The sequence below is a fragment of the Drosophila takahashii genome, chromosome 2R (assembly GCF_030179915.1).
Source record: "Drosophila takahashii strain IR98-3 E-12201 chromosome 2R, DtakHiC1v2, whole genome shotgun sequence".
NCBI classification, from domain to species: Eukaryota; Metazoa; Arthropoda; class Insecta; order Diptera; family Drosophilidae; genus Drosophila; species Drosophila takahashii.
In genome coordinates, this window is record NC_091679.1 from 25,987,690 (window position 1) to 26,002,673 (window position 14,984).

The 14,984-nt window shown below is 46.4% G+C and overlaps 4 protein-coding genes across 4 annotated transcripts in view; 2 read left to right on the top strand and 2 right to left on the bottom strand.

Moving 5' to 3' along the window:
• The window catches only part of Phb2 (prohibitin 2), a 155,106-nt gene that overhangs the window by 117,049 nt on the left and 23,073 nt on the right, over positions 1-14,984 (bottom strand). The window lies entirely within an intron of this gene.
• LOC108069072 (uncharacterized) overlaps positions 1-14,984 on the top strand; it is a 116,707-nt gene that overhangs the window by 98,389 nt on the left and 3,334 nt on the right. The window lies entirely within an intron of this gene.
• On the top strand, positions 505-12,151 carry LOC108069023 (protein DOP1 homolog). Its single transcript, XM_017158926.3, has 11 exons — positions 505-763; positions 1,284-1,482; positions 2,235-2,413; positions 2,477-3,709; positions 3,786-4,086; positions 4,566-5,334; positions 5,391-5,499; positions 5,995-10,292; positions 10,738-10,933; positions 10,997-11,339; positions 11,406-12,151. Exons 2-11 carry the CDS (start codon positions 1,330-1,332, stop codon positions 11,625-11,627), a joined length of 7,803 nt encoding a protein of 2,600 aa, XP_017014415.3. The 5' UTR covers positions 505-763; positions 1,284-1,329; the 3' UTR covers positions 11,628-12,151.
• On the bottom strand, positions 12,125-13,691 carry LOC108069024 (uncharacterized). Its single transcript, XM_017158927.3, has 4 exons — positions 13,448-13,691; positions 12,616-12,683; positions 12,372-12,534; positions 12,125-12,303 (listed from the first exon to the last, which is right to left on the bottom strand). Exons 1-4 carry the CDS (start codon positions 13,566-13,568, stop codon positions 12,203-12,205), a joined length of 453 nt encoding a protein of 150 aa, XP_017014416.2. The 5' UTR covers positions 13,569-13,691; the 3' UTR covers positions 12,125-12,202.

Consider the following 14,984-nt stretch of genomic DNA (forward strand, 5'->3'; position numbering starts at 1 on the left):
GGTTATCGATAACGTGGATAAGTAATCTTTCGCGAAGTGATTCTTTGCAATCGCGGTAATATTCTGTTCCGGCAGACCAACAAAGGTGCAATAAATCTAGGGTTTTCCCTAAAATGTTGTATTTTGGGTCAGCTGTTAATCACTTTTAGAAATTTAGACAATTCAACACCTTATTTTACTATAAGTCAGTCAAGTTCAGTAAAACTTTTCTACAAATAACAGCTGTTTAAAAATTCAACAAGAACCATTTTGGTTTGTACCCTCAATATCCAGATTATCGTTTCTATCTTTGGCGAACTTAAAGTCGAACAATTTTCTATGAAATAGAAATAATAATAAAATTTGAAATTAAGAGCCAAACTAAAACTGTTGACTTTCAAAGAATTTTGAATTTCGATTAAATAATACAAGACTGGTTATCGATGACTTGGCTTAGTGATCTGTCACGAAGTGATTTTTTGTAGTCACGGTAAGTGTTGTTATATTAGTTCTTTATTTGGTCAAAACAGACGTTTAAAAATGGTTAAATCCATTTATAAATTAAGTTTTTAAAGCTTGTGTTGTAATAGTTTGCAGATTTGTGAAATACGCAATTGCGTTGTTATCGCCGCACAAGAATACTGGTGAAGCGGTCACGGTTATCAATCGGTGGTCCATCGCTAGCGAGTTACAGCAAAAAATTTGCCATGTAAATGCAAGACGAAAACAAAAGTGCAATATTAGACAATGTAAAATGTGTTAAAACGGACTAACTTTAGCTGCGGTAAGGGGGGATCTACTAAGTACTAGTGAGTGGTATCTGAAAAGTGAAAATGACCAGCGGACGACAACAACAGCGTACGTCTGACCCGTCACGCGCCCCCCGCGTCCCCCGCCCCATGCCACATCCATGAAAACAGCAGAATATTCGTCATCAGCTGGTCCTCTCTCTTCGCTCTCTCCGACCTAACTGCACTTTGCCAGCGGAGAGAGAAAGAGTTGAAATTTATTCAGAAATTATTTTTCTTTTTTTGTTCCTGCCACGCGACATTAGTTTTCCCACCCGATATTGCCGTCTAGTATAAAATAGGGTCAATTGGCAGTCCCCTCCAATTAAGTGGTTACGCTTGAGCACAAAAGAATCCCCAGTTTTTCACAGGTGCTCCGCCTGCCACACTTTTCAAATATGCAGCCCATCAAAATTTAAGTGAAAAGTAGGAGGAAAAAAAAACAGTGTGTGGGAGTTGGAATTCAAGGACGCAGCAACAAGTGTTTGCTAATTGCTTGCCATTGATTATTCACAGAGCCGTGCGATCAGGAAACCATTGAAACCATCGAAAAGACGTCGACATGGAGTCCGCGGACGCACTCGTCGAGGAGCAGAAGCTCATGGCGGAGGCCAAGTACCGCACCTACATGACCAACATAGACAAGGCGCTGCGCAATTTCGAGTACTCCAGCGAATGGGCGGATTTGATATCGGCCCTGGGCAAACTCAGCAAGGTATAGCTCCCTCTGTGGCAATCCCGATAAGCTGGGAGCAACTGACTCACAGCGGTTTCCGGGGGTTCCTCTTATCGCTACTTGTAATACCCTTGCAGAGGGTATAATGATTTCAGTCAGAAGTTTGGAACGCAAAGTATATATATTCTTGATCAGCATCACTAGACGAGTCGATCTAGCCATGTCCGTTTGTCCGTCCGTCTGTCCGTCCGTTTCTTCGCAAACTAGTCCCTCAGTTTTGAAGCTATCGGCTTGAAACTTTCCCAAAAGTCTTTTTTCTATTGCAGGTAGTATATATATACGTCGGAACCGACCGGATCGGACAACTATATCTTATAGCTCCCATAGGAGAGATCGAAAAAAAAAACGTTAAAAATTCTAGTTTCGGTTTTTTTTTAAATATTACCTTCTACTCTTGGGAATATTATTTTTTTAATAATTTCTGAATTTCGAATAAAATCGGATCACTATATCATATAGCTGACATAGGAACGGTCGAAAAATTAAATGGAAATTAATAGGAAAAAAATTATATCTAGGTTGATTTTTATTACATTCTTCATTGGGATAGAGCATTTCTTTAACATTTCAAAATTTCGAATTAAATTTAACAAAACTCGGACTATATTATATACCTCCCAAAGGAAGGATCAAAAAAATAATGATCTGCAAGGGTATATAAGCTTCGGCTGGCCGAAACTAGCTTCCTTTCTTGTTTTTCAAATTATTCACCCCGACTTCCCTTTCGACAGGCGATATCGAGCAATACGCAGTACCAGGTCATCCCCCGGCGACTGAAGATAGCCAAGCGTCTGGCCCAGTGCATGCATCCCGCCCTGCCCTCCGGGGTGCATCTGAAGGCCCTGGAGACCTACTCGGTGATATTCAGCAAAACAGGGCCGGAGCGCCTGGCCACGGAGTTTATATACAGGTTAGAGGCGTATATAACCCAATTGGTTGCCTGACTAAATCTTCGTTTTGTATCCCCTCACAGCGCCGGCTTGTTCCCGCTCCTTGGCTACGCCGCCATGAACGTGCGTCCCGCCCTGCTGACCATCTATGAAACCTACTTCGTGCCCCTGGGCGACAAGCTGCGGCCCGCGCTGAGCGGCTTCCTGAATGGCGTACTGCCCGGCTACGACTGCGGACTGGATCACTTCGAGCGGATTAGCACGCTGCTCAAGCAGGTCTGCAATGCCGTCAATCCCATGCACTTTTACACGGTCCTCTGGGAGTCGGTGGCCAACAATGCGGCCATCCGTCTGCCGGCCATCACCTACCTGCTGGAGCACTTCAACAAGCGACTGGACATGCAGGAGCAGATCTACATTATGGGACACAACAGGGAGATCATGATGTCGGCCCTGTGCGTCTGCCTGAACGATTCGCTGATTCTGGTGCAGCGCAATACGCTGGAGTTCTTGCTGCTCGGCTTTCCCATGCACACGACGCTGCTTTCGGAGGACGACCTGGTGAAACTGGTGACCAATGGGCTCAATACCATTCTCCGCAGGGATATGTCGCTGAATAGAAGACTCTTTAGCTGGCTGCTGGGCAGCGAGGTGGCCAAGAACTCGCCCACCTATGACACCCTATCGCTGGACACCTCAAACGTCCCCTTGGATGAGGAACCAGAACCGTATTTCATCCGGCATTCGCGGCACATTCTCATCAGAGCTTTAATTACCACGCTGAGACTGAGTCTGGAGTGCGCTCCCATGGACCTGAAGCCCTACAGGATCATGCTGTCCCTGCTCGACAAGGCGGAGATTGGCAGCGCCGTTCTGGATTACGTGCTGCACGACATAATACGCGCCATGTACATCTCGAGTGGCAATGCGGAGGCCTTGAAATCGGCCAACCTGCTGTTCGCCACCTTCGATCCGGCCTACATTTGGAGCTACATGACCAACATGTTCGAGAGAGCCTGCCAACAGGCAAACTCGGCGCAAGAAAAGTCGCAGGCGGGCGAATCCTCCGGAAAGTATGCATGCGACGTGGGATCCGGTGATCCTTGTGTCCTGGAGATCTGCGTGCTCACAGAATTCCTTCTGGAAACCGTTTCTCTGGAGATGTACACTGAAACCACCCGGGTGTACCTGCCCAAGGTGTTCCTGGCCATCACCCAGCTTCTTTCCCTGCACATGGATCACGTGAGCAGCAGCGAGATCACCGCTTCGCTGAAGCTCTGCATGAAGATCGTCTCGCGGGTGCAGCCCATGATAACGTAAACAATAAAAATAGAAACACAAAAGAATCAGGCGATCCTCAGTAACCGGCTTATCTCTTTGTTTCTTTCGCAGAAGTCCCATAAAACTGAACAAGCTGATAGAGCAGAGCGGAGGCTCTTCGTCGGACGAGAAGATCACGGTGAATTCGGCGAGTGAGACCGGCAAAGTGGAGGCCGGAGCACAGGGCAGTTCCCTGGAGAAGAGCAAATCCGATTCCCGGCTAAATCAGTTTGCGGAGAACACGCTGCACAGCCACGAGCCCAACGACGAAGAGCTCATCCGGCGATCGGCGTCCAATCAAAGCGTGGGTCGTCACAGTCCCAACAAGAAGAAGGCCAAGTCAATTTCCCGTCTCTCCGAGTTGGACAAGGATGTGAGTAATGTTGATTGAATGTTAAAATAAAGCAGGGACTGCAAAAAAAATTTTTTTTTTTAAATTGAAAGCCAAAACAGCGTCCAAAAAATATGGGAATAATAACACTTACTAAACCTTTTTTTTATAATAAAAATTAAAAATAAATCTTATTTTTTAATAAAAATTAAAAATAAGTCTTGTTCTTTAATTTTTATTACAAAAATTTAAAAAAGGGCTTTTAAAATAAAAATTTAAAAAAATCGTATTCTCCAATTCTTATTATAAAAATTTAAAATAGATCCTATTCTCCAAATTGTATTATATAAATTGAAAATAAGTTGTATTTAAAAATTTAAAATAATACTTTTTTCCAATTTGTATTATAAAAATCAAAATACTAATTTTTTGATTTTTATTTTTAAAATCAAAAGAATTACGATCCCTGCAATAAAGAAAAACAATAAGATAATTTACTAACAATCATATTTTGAATACAGATCAGCGCCTCGGACACTGGACCACAGTCATCCTCGGATCTGGACACCCCGCGGAGCATAAAGAAGCTGAAGGCCAAGGCAAAGGTGCCTTTCATACGAAGCCCCAAGAAGCAGCGACCCAAGGACATTGTTCTGATTCAGTCAAATGCTTCGACGGAAGTGGGAGATGGACCTAGCGCAGAAGAGCCAATGAGTGCTCCGCCAGATCAGTCGCCGCAGTTTCAGCTGGACGAGGAGAGCCGAGCGACACAACAGCGGGGATTCTCCATTCTCGAGAAGTGCATCCGCCAGTACGAAATCTTCTTCGAGGTGTATCTATCCCGAAAACTGTTGCACATCGAATCGGAGCCAAAAGAATGCTCTGTGAAGGTGCAGCTGCAGCGAACCACGAGCACCAATCACACGTCGAATCTTTTTATGGCCGAGCAGGTGCTGGATCACGAGTGTCCAGCGAGGGAGTCACAAATCGAGCGACTGTTTAATTTGCTACGTGTGGACATTGTGCCGCGTTCCAAGCAGCTGCAGCGCCTGCTCAATCGTTCCTTGCCGCTGCCCGTCAGTGCTAGCGAACTAAGCAGCGACAGCGAGGCGCAGGAGGAGAAGCAACAGAGCCTGCTCATCGATGGGCAGACGCAACGCAGTGTGCAGCAGCTGGCCGAGCTTCAGTTGAGCCTATCCATGCGTGGAGCTGTTAAGCTGGCCGCTACTTTGCTCGTTGAGATGTCAACGTTTCCCAACTGCAACAAACACATTGTGCTGGACAAAAATGGTGAGCTGAATCAGTGTTTAATTTATTGACAATTTTTATAAAGTATTTTCTTTTAGAGCCCGAATTGCCCAACTGGTTGAAGGTCCTGTGCCTGGTGGCCTGCTTTGCCCAGAGCGACAAGGAGCTGCAGGTGGCGTCTATTACCACGCTTTTCGATTTGATAAGGTGAGTGTAAATTAGAACCCTGCGTGAATCATTCAATTTTTGTTTTATCGTAGTATGCCATGAAATTTCTGATTTGTTTAATTCAATTCTATGTAAAATACATTGAATGTTTTTCTAATTCATTTTGAATTGAATGAATCGAATGAATAATTTTTATGAATTTTTTGAATTTGCCAGATTTTTTTTGTGTCTTCTTTTCAGAACAAAAAGTGTAAAATTTTTAACAAATCAATCAGATTATATCACTAAATTATGGCCATTTCTTCTTCAAAAGAAATTGCCGTTTGAATTATTTCGGAATTCGTGCCATTCATTCATTTAATTCTATTAAACTCAAAATTCAAATTTATTCAATTCTATTAAACTCAAATTTCAAATTCATTCAATTCTATTAAAGTCAAAAAATTTAAAATAATTCATTGAATCCATTCATGCAGTGCTCTGTGTAAATGAACTACTTCTTTAATGACTCTATAAATCTATTATTCCCTACAGCCTTTTGCGCTCGCAAATCGAGCATACGACAAGTCCAGGAGTAACCTTTGTGGTGATGCTGCCGCTTCTAAAGTTTGGCCATGTCAGCTACATGGAGCAGCACACGCGGGTTTTTCAATTAGTTAGCTCCATTCTGTGGGATTACCTTGGAGCTGCGGGCATAGATCCCGCCCAGATTGCAGCGCTCCTGCATCAGCTGCACAGCTGCTTGGAAAGCGGTCTGGTGGAAACTATAATCGGCAATCGAATGCAGGCGCAACATTTGCTTCAAGTGCAGCCGCAATCCCGTGCGGATCTAGGAAGAACTGCCCTGCGTAACTTCCAACTGGAGCGCTTGGCAGATGCTCAGCTCCTCTGTCCCACGGAATCGACGGAGAGATTGCGGGAGAGTCAGGCCCGGAGCTTCAAGAAGTTCGAACTGCTGTGGCACCTCGGCAGAGACAAGCAGACTACGCGGGGATTCGAGAAGACGCTGCTGAAAGTGCTGGACACCCTCGCATTGCCACACTACATGTCCGAGCGCACTTTCGTGACCAACTGGCTGCAGGCGTCGCTTCTCCGCGGCGATCTTGCCCGCCTCACAAAGCCTCTCTACAAGATCCTACTCTCGGCCAGCTCCAAGCGCGTTGGCATCGTCCACATGCAGCAGTTGTACCGCGAAGTGGACACCGAGGCCACGCCTGCCTTCGAGCGGGATGTGTACGCCATCAGTTCGGAGCAGGGCAATGTGAAATACCACCACATGGAGAACTCCAGTGGGGTGAAGAAAAAGAGTCCCATTAGGAACTTTCCCAAGAAGATCTTTGGCGTAACATTGAGTGGCGGCAAGGCCAATAAAGTATCCAACTTTGTTAGCGACAAATCTTCGGTGGCCGCCTGTGCTGAGGCCACGCAGGACTTGAACACCATCGGCCTGATCATCAATCCCCTAGAGAATGCCAACGACTTTGATGATGAGACGGATTTGGAGGAGCCGCGCATCGAGATTCCGCACAAGGAGACGCCGCTGGAACAGAAACTGGCATGCGCAATGGACGAGAGCGAACAGGAGCAGCCGCCACCGCAGCAACAGGATCAGAATCTTCAGTACGACCAGGATATTACAGACCATTCGGACAGCAGCGATTTCGAATCAGACTCCGAGCTGCGCGAAACGAGCATTGAGAAGGAAGACAGCCTGACGGTCAGTTCGAGTGCTGGTGTCAGTGACGATGTCAAGCGCTTTGTGGGCGACTGCGAAAGTGTAACCGAGGCATTGACTCAGCACGAGAAGATCAAGAGCCGCAAGACCTATCGGTTGACCAGGGAAAAGACACCAGGCGAAAGCAGCTTCAACTCGCTGGAGCAAAAGGATCATGATAATCATAACATCCCTGCCCTCCAAGCAGATGCGCTTCCAGCGGATGAATATTTCAGAGATGACAAAAAGCTGGGCAAGCGCAAGAAGCTGCTGACTGCGGGCGACAAGAAACGACTTAGCTGCATTTCAAAGACCTCCACGGATAGCAACATCAGTGGCTCCCACGCGGAGCAGCCGGAGCAGGAGGACGAAACAGAGCCGGGAACCGAATCCACCATCAATGTGGAGGACAAGCGACGTAATCTCAGTTTGGAGACCAGCAAACTACAGCCTGATATGCAGAAGACCCTGGAGAAGGGCAAGCAGAACGTGGAAATCCTGCGGCAGAACAATGCAGCTGCAGCTGCGGCGGCGGCAGCGGCAGCAGCAGAGGAGCAGACCAGTCTGCGAAGCTCCGTGAAAAGCAGCGTTTCCCTGACGGATGCGGCGCACCTGTACCACAACCACCTTCTCATCTACCTGGCCATTTACGACACCCGTCAGACGCTGTACGCCCTGCAGACGCTTCGGAATATCATCTGCTGCGATCGGCGTACCTTCCTTTGCCTGTCCATAACCACATCCTTTTCGAGCGCCAGCCTGAAACAGCTGCTCGTCCGCCATCGCAAGAGCATCTCGGGCAAGGGATTCGATGGCGGTGTGGGCAGCTCCGAGTACGCTCAAGGATATCGCGGCTGCATGCAGCTGGAGCTGCTGGTCACGCTCTGCTTGTTCTACGCCCGTGGTTACTTCCAGAAGGAATCGCTGGACGCTCAGCGGCAGCCGCCCACGCTGCAGGATATTGTGAACAATCGGAGAATCCAGCTGGAGAGCATTGAACTGCTGACCCTCATCTGCTCGGAGCTCATCGAGATTGTCAAGGGCATGGGCAAGGGACTGGCCAACTATATTGCCGATCTGTTGGCCCGCGCCAAGCTGCAAAAGGTGATGCTGCACTGTTTGAACAGCTCGGTGTGCAGTTATGGACGTAGAGTAAACAATAATAGCGGCAGCTATGCGGAGCAGGTGCTCAGTTTCAATGATCCCCAGGACGATCAGCTGCACGCGGACTGCTTCCAGCTGCAGCTGCTTCGCTTGCTGTTGGCCGTAATCCGTTTGGAGCATGAGGTGCATCAGCTGCGACAGGATACGCCTCCCGCGGCTGGCGAGGATTCGGCGGGCAATGCGTCGCCCACTCGCCTGGCGGAGGGAGCGACTGCCAATGTGAAGTATTTGCCCAACTGCCTGATCAGCCAGCAGCCCATGTTCCTGGCCGCCGTGTTGGGTGCCCTGCAACAGGAGCGGCTGCGACACTTGCACCGCAACTGGACGGATCTGGTGACCTCGTCGCTCAACTGCTTCTCCTTCGGCTCACTCACGAACATTGTGATCAGCGTAGTGCATCAGCTATGCAGTAACCTCGACCGCCTCGCCAAGATGGGTCTCCCCCAGCAGCGGCACTTCCCGCCGGACTATGTGGTTTCCCAGCTGGAGGCACTGACCATCTTGTGCCACTACTGTTTGCTGGACAACACGCAGCAGACGGCCCTCTCGCACCTCTTCAATCAGGCCTATCCGCAGACCAGCTCGTCGGCGCAGAGTTCCAGCACGGGTCAGTTGCTCAACAGCATTGTACATTCCTTCCTCTCGGCCAGCGAGTCCTCCAATTCGGCGCCGGCTCCCAGGAATCCGCAGCTGCAGGCTGCCCGCAATGCCGTCCTCTCGCATCTGCCGAGGATCATGAGCAGCGTGGCTGCCATTTGGGACAGCGAGCTGGGACAGCTGCGCCCGGTTCGCCAGCAGCTTCTTGAGTTCCTATCGCCGGTGTCGCTGCATCATGGCTGCAACTTCCTTGCCGCCGTGGCGGTCACCTGGCAGCAGCGGGGCCTGGCCTCGAATATGAGCGGACTGAGCATCGCCGAGCAGTTCCAGAGAAACTCCACTCTGCAGGCATGTCCCGCCCAGCTGTCGTTGGTCTCCCTGGTGTCCAGCATCCGGGTAATGCCCATGGATTCTTTCGTTATGACCCTGCACCATGTGGTGCGCTCGCCGCCGCCAATCCACCGACCACCGGCCCAGCTGAGCATCGAGGTGAGCGCCCTGGAGCTCTTTTACTTCTACATGAGATCGGCCCCGGCTCCTCAACTGGCGGATGCCTGGAGCTCACTGCTCGCCCTCATCCGGGATGGCTTGAATCTGACGCCACCGGCGCAGTTCGCTTTGCTGATGCTCTTGAATGAGTTCGTTCAGCGCTGTCCGCAGATGCCGTTCCAGGACAAGAAAGAAGTGCGCGAGCTGCACGACGTGACCTCTCGACTGGTGGACTCTCTCTCCAGCGTGGCCGGATCCTGTCTAGAGCAGACCACCTGGCTGCGCCGCAACCTGGCCGTAAAAGAGGATACTGATGGGTTGGCCAAGGATAACAGCGTGGGAGGTGGAGGCCTACAGCAATATTCGCTGCAGGCTCAGAGTGTTCTGGCCGCCATACTCTCGAACCTACTGGACGTGGCTTACGGTTCGCAGGAAAAGGACAAGGTGGTCAACATAGTGACGCCGCTACTCTACAATATTACGCCGTATTTGAAGAACCACACTGCGCGAAATGTGCCCTTTTTTTACGCCTGCTCCGCTCTGCTGGCCAGCCTGAGTGGCTACCAGTACACCAGAAAGGCGTGGCGCAAGGATATGCTGGATCTTCTGCTAGACAACGCCTTCTTCCAGATGCACCTCTCGTGCCTGCCCTTCTGGCGCATGATCATGGACAGTCTGATGACGTACGACAACACAACGTTCCGCGAGCTGATGACCCGCGTCTCACTTTCGCAGGCGGGCAGTCTGAACATCTTTACGTCCCGGGATCAGGAGTACGAACAGCGCGCCATGCTGCTCAAGCGGCTGGCCTTTGTCATTTACTGCAGCGAGTTTGATCAGCACAACAAGTACATGCCAGACATCCAGGGTAAGTTGGAAAGGAAGGTAGCCCATTGGGAAACCAATTCTTATCATGTCCTGCATAAGTGTACTTGAAAGTCCATTTTTAAAATCAGTTAACTTGAATCTTTTTTTTCATTTGATTTTTTCATAAGGAAAAACAAGTGATTTAATATATAATAAATAGTTATAAAATAATTTCGAATCACCTAAATAATTTGCTTAGTAATTTTATAACTCCAACTCACTTTTATTCTGTGCTTGTATCACTTGTTTTTTTTTTACGAGTGATTAAGTGAAACTCACTTGAACTCACTCACTCTATTTTCAAAAAATTGACTTGTTTGACAATTCAAGTGTACTCATGCAGGACTCTATTCTCCAAATAAGAATTTCATTAGTTTTCATTGCTTAATGGTGCTTCTTTAGGGAATTAATTGACCTAAATACTAACCTTTTGTATGTTTACACAGAGCAACTGGCCAACAGTCTGCGACTGGTTCCCATGGGACCTTCAGTGCAGGCAGCCGTGTTCCTGTGCTTCCGTGTCCTGCTCCTCCGCATGTCGCCCGACCACGTCACCTCGCTGTGGCCCATAATCATTGCGGAAATGGTGCAAGTGTTCCTGCAAATGGAACAGGAACTCAAATCGGAGAGCGAGGAGAGAAAGTAAGTTAATGCAGCTAATAAAATATTATTTAAATCTAATTATTTTGTAAACTATTATTGCAGCCAACAAATGCGTATGCCCTCGGGGATTGACGTGTCCTGGTCCTCTGCTTCGGGAGCCAGCAACGGCTACAATTCTCAGACTCCGATGCAGCACTGGCGATCGGTGCAGTTGGAGGCCTGCAAACTCCTGGAACTGGGATGCGTGCTGCCCGCCACCAAGCTGCCGCATTTCCAGATGTATCGATGGGCCTTTGTGGGCACAGAGTTCGATGTTCACGAGGAGGAGGTGCGCCTGCCGAACGGAAGTCTCGAGAACCTGGCCAGCTTGCCCAGCGCCCTGTATGTGCCGCATGTGAGCCGTGTGGCCAGGCTAATGGACATGAAGTACACCAGTCAGTCGCCGGTTAGTTGTTCGCCTCACTTCCCATATGATTCAATTACCTAACTAATCCCTTTCCATTTATTTCAGGTACTGCAGCGTCCCAGCAATAGACATCTGATGCTGCACTTCCAGCAACTGCAGTCGCTGCAGGAGCTGTACGCCTTCTTCACCACGCTGGGCATCAGTTGCCCCCAGCCGCGTAACTTTGCCGACACTGAGAACGATGTGGCCAACTGCCTGCAGGAGGTCGAGGAGGTGCTGGCCAACGACTTCCTGGAGAAGCTGCCCAGCATAACCACGCCGAGATGAAAACCGGCCGTTGCCCACCGGCAGACACAGTCGCAGATCCAAGCGAGTGGGTCGCTGTTCGAGCTCAAGCTGAATCTTAACCTGAGTGTGGAGTCTGCCATGGAGACGGGCGGTGCTGGCCAGGCTGCCCGCATCCTGGCCGCCGTGCAGGCCAAGCTGACCAGCCAAAGTGCCGAGACGAGCTTTACGCAGACCCAGAACACCAATGACAGCAGCAACAATAAGAAGACCAACTTTCCATTTTATGTCTAAGTAGGAGATGGAGCAGGAGACGATGCCGAGTATGATAGCTAGCTATTTAGATAGAGAACTGGGTCGAGTATATAACTAAAGTCCTTAGTGTGATCGATCGTTTTAAATGTTGAATGTTTAAGAACGCGGTAGCCCAATAGCCAATAGCACCCTGTATGTATATGTAACCAATGTATTTAACTGTTGATAGTTGCTCCCGAGTCGATGTGAATAAGAGATGTGTATAACGACAAACTGCAATCTAATAAAATAAAATCGCATTTTATTGCAAACACTGAGTTGAGAAGAGTGGGGTTTCCCCGAAATAATCTAGAAGAAGGGAACTAAACCACATTCAGGGTGCGCGGGGCCTGACTGCCGGCTTCGTTGTTCTTCAGCTGGAGATAGAAGGAGTACACCAGACGGGCGCTGAAGGCAATAAGTACTGAAAGAAAAGATAATTAGATATATGTGTTAAATCCATGTTTATTATCAGGCATTTCTTTTACTTACAGAAGGTAATGATGTAAATGAGCAGGGCTGCGAAAACGCTGGAGGTTCCAACTGCCTCGCGGTATCCTCCGTAATGGAAGATCACACCCAGAACCGCGAACGGGAAGCTAATTGCTTCGATTGCAGCGAATATCAACCAGACGAGGACCAGCACTCGCTTTTCCTGGAGTTGATAAGGGGATTATGTTTCGTTGAGTAAATTTGTAAGTTCATTTTTAAGAAGTCGTTAATATGGTATATTTACCCTTTGGGTGCCTATCAATAAACAAATATTGGCGACCACAGTGATGGCGAATCCAACAAAGTTGAGAACTGCAAGGAAAAATAAATTATTCTAAATACTTGGAAGAATATGAGCCAATTTTAAGCGACGCCTACGAGATAAGAACATGCTAAATTCATACGCCTTCGGCTCAGTTTTTTATAAAAATAATATAGCCATAAGACCGGATATCAGCAGAACCAGAGCCTTATTTATCTCAATAAAAAAATGTTTAAAACAATTTTGTTGTTATTCCATAAAAAGTTCTTCGTATAAAAAAGGATTTATATTTTTACTTCAAACTTAATAGGTTACTTAAAATATGCCACCTAATAGTTTTTTAAAGTAGAGTTACGTTTTTTCAAATTTCATTCGATTTTTTACATGTTTGTCCCATTAACATAATGAAGTCTTAATTTCAATGCCAATTTTTAAAAGATGCTGCTTGTATTGCCAATGCTTACATCATTTTCAAAATATTTGACAATGATGTGAGTAGTCTAAAATAACAATAAAAATCCAACTCAGGGGCGGATCTGGAGCACAATTTTTCCCCCATTTCCACTTCACTGGATCCGCACCTGGCTTAAGAACAAATAAAATAATAAATTTGTTTTTAAAAAGCCTGGGGAAAACTCGTATGTATATAGTAAAATGTGGTTTGTATTGTCAGATGTCGTCATCGTTGGAAGTGATAAAACGCGTTTGGCTCGAATGAATTAGCTCATTCTGTTATTTTGTATAAACGCCATCACCGTTTATAACGTTTCCGTTTATGGACATAAACAAATGCCACGCCTCAAATTTCTCCTACCATTTGGAGCGAATATCACGCCAATTGTAATTTGAATCAGCCAGTAGATCGCAATTCCCAAGCACCAACTCCGCAATTCCGTATTGCAAGGGCCATTTTCCACAGTAAGGTCGATTTTCATTTTGAGATTCAAAACTTAAATTACAATTTTCACAGATAAAACAATATTATGGCACAAAACCGGTTTGGGATCTCTCAGCGCACGGAAACACAACCGCACTTGGCAAGAATCAACTCAAGAATGAATTCATCAAGTCGTAGTCTCGGAGAAGCAACAGTTGGCCAAAACTAGACAACAAAAATGTACTTTATTTTAAACATTAAGTATCATTTGCCTCTTTTCTTAATATTTCTTATAACTTTAAAATATTATTTCTTATTTTTGTGATATCTTTATGATTGCGTAATCTCAAGCATCGATGAGGGTTGAACCACTAGATAAATAGTTAAGTAGGAGGGCCGAAATCAGACAAAAGTTTGATTACGCCATACAGTTTTAGTATGGGGAACTAACGAAAAACTACCCCAAACATGTTCCAATGTGTTTTCAAGGTTATACAAACTATAATTCTAAATCTTATGATTTATAGTTTATGATTAATTCGTTAAAAGAAAAACACTTAAAAGCTTATGTTTTGAGGTAAACATATGTGTTTGATTAAACCCTAAAAAATAATACAAAAAACTAAACCAAAATTGTAATTTGTATCTATTTTAAAAATTTTGTGTGTTTCTGGTAAAGTGGTTGTGTGGGAAAGTTCTCAAGTAAGTGGCCACTTGTTGCCGAGTGTAAAGAAATAAACACAATTGAAGAGCACCGGAACAACAGCAACAAACAAGCTGGCGAGAATTTTTTGCATGCAAAGGTTACATACATACATATTAAAAGCTGAACGTCATCATATTTATTAATACCTCTATCCAGAAGAACGAACTATAAACAAAATAAAATTGTATTTGTATTTTGCAAAGTGTGTGTATTGGAGCCCTGATTATGAATAATTAGGTCAATTTAAAAAGAAACAAGAGAGAACGCTATAGTCGGGTTGGTGTCCCGACTACTAATACACGTCACTCAGCTAAAGGGAGTGCGAACGCTGTACTTGGGTTGGTGTCCCGACTAATTAAAGGGAGATAGATATATAAACAATTTTGATTGCGTATAACTCTTTAATGAATGGTCCGATTTGAAAAATGTCTTCAACATTTCGATAGGTATACATATACACACCAAATTGCATTTATACTTCTCGGAAATCTTTAAAGATGTGGACGCAGGACACATTTTAAAATCGTTAGTGGGCGTTAGAAAGGCAAAGAATATTTGTGGGAAATCTCAACCTTCTAGCTTTTGTAGTTTCCGAGATCTCATCGTTCATACGGACGGACAGACAGACAGACAGACAGACAGACGGACAGACGGACATGGCTAGATAGACTCGGCTAGTGATCCTGATCAAGAATATATATTCTTTATGGGGTCGGAAACGCTTACTTTTAGCTGTTACATACTTTTGCACGAACACAATATACCCTT

Excerpts from the sequence above, each read along its gene's own strand:
- LOC108069023 (XM_017158926.3), top strand. The coding sequence starts at position 1,330 with ATGGAGTCCGCGGACGCACTCGTCGAGGAGCAGAAGCTCATGGCGGAG. Across the intron at positions 2,414-2,476 it reads GCCACGGAGTTTATATACAG|CGCCGGCTTGTTCCCGCTCC; the intron begins GTTAGAGGCGTA and ends ATCCCCTCACAG. Across the intron at positions 5,500-5,994 it reads ACGCTTTTCGATTTGATAAG|CCTTTTGCGCTCGCAAATCG; the intron begins GTGAGTGTAAAT and ends TATTCCCTACAG.
- LOC108069024 (XM_017158927.3), bottom strand. The coding sequence starts at position 13,568 with ATGAAAATCGACCTTACTGTGGAAAATGGCCCTTGCAATACGGAATTG. Across the intron at positions 12,684-13,447 it reads CGTGATATTCGCTCCAAATG|TTCTCAACTTTGTTGGATTC; the intron begins GTAGGAGAAATT and ends TTTTCCTTGCAG. Across the intron at positions 12,304-12,371 it reads CATTTACATCATTACCTTCT|TACTTATTGCCTTCAGCGCC; the intron begins GTAAGTAAAAGA and ends CTTTTCTTTCAG.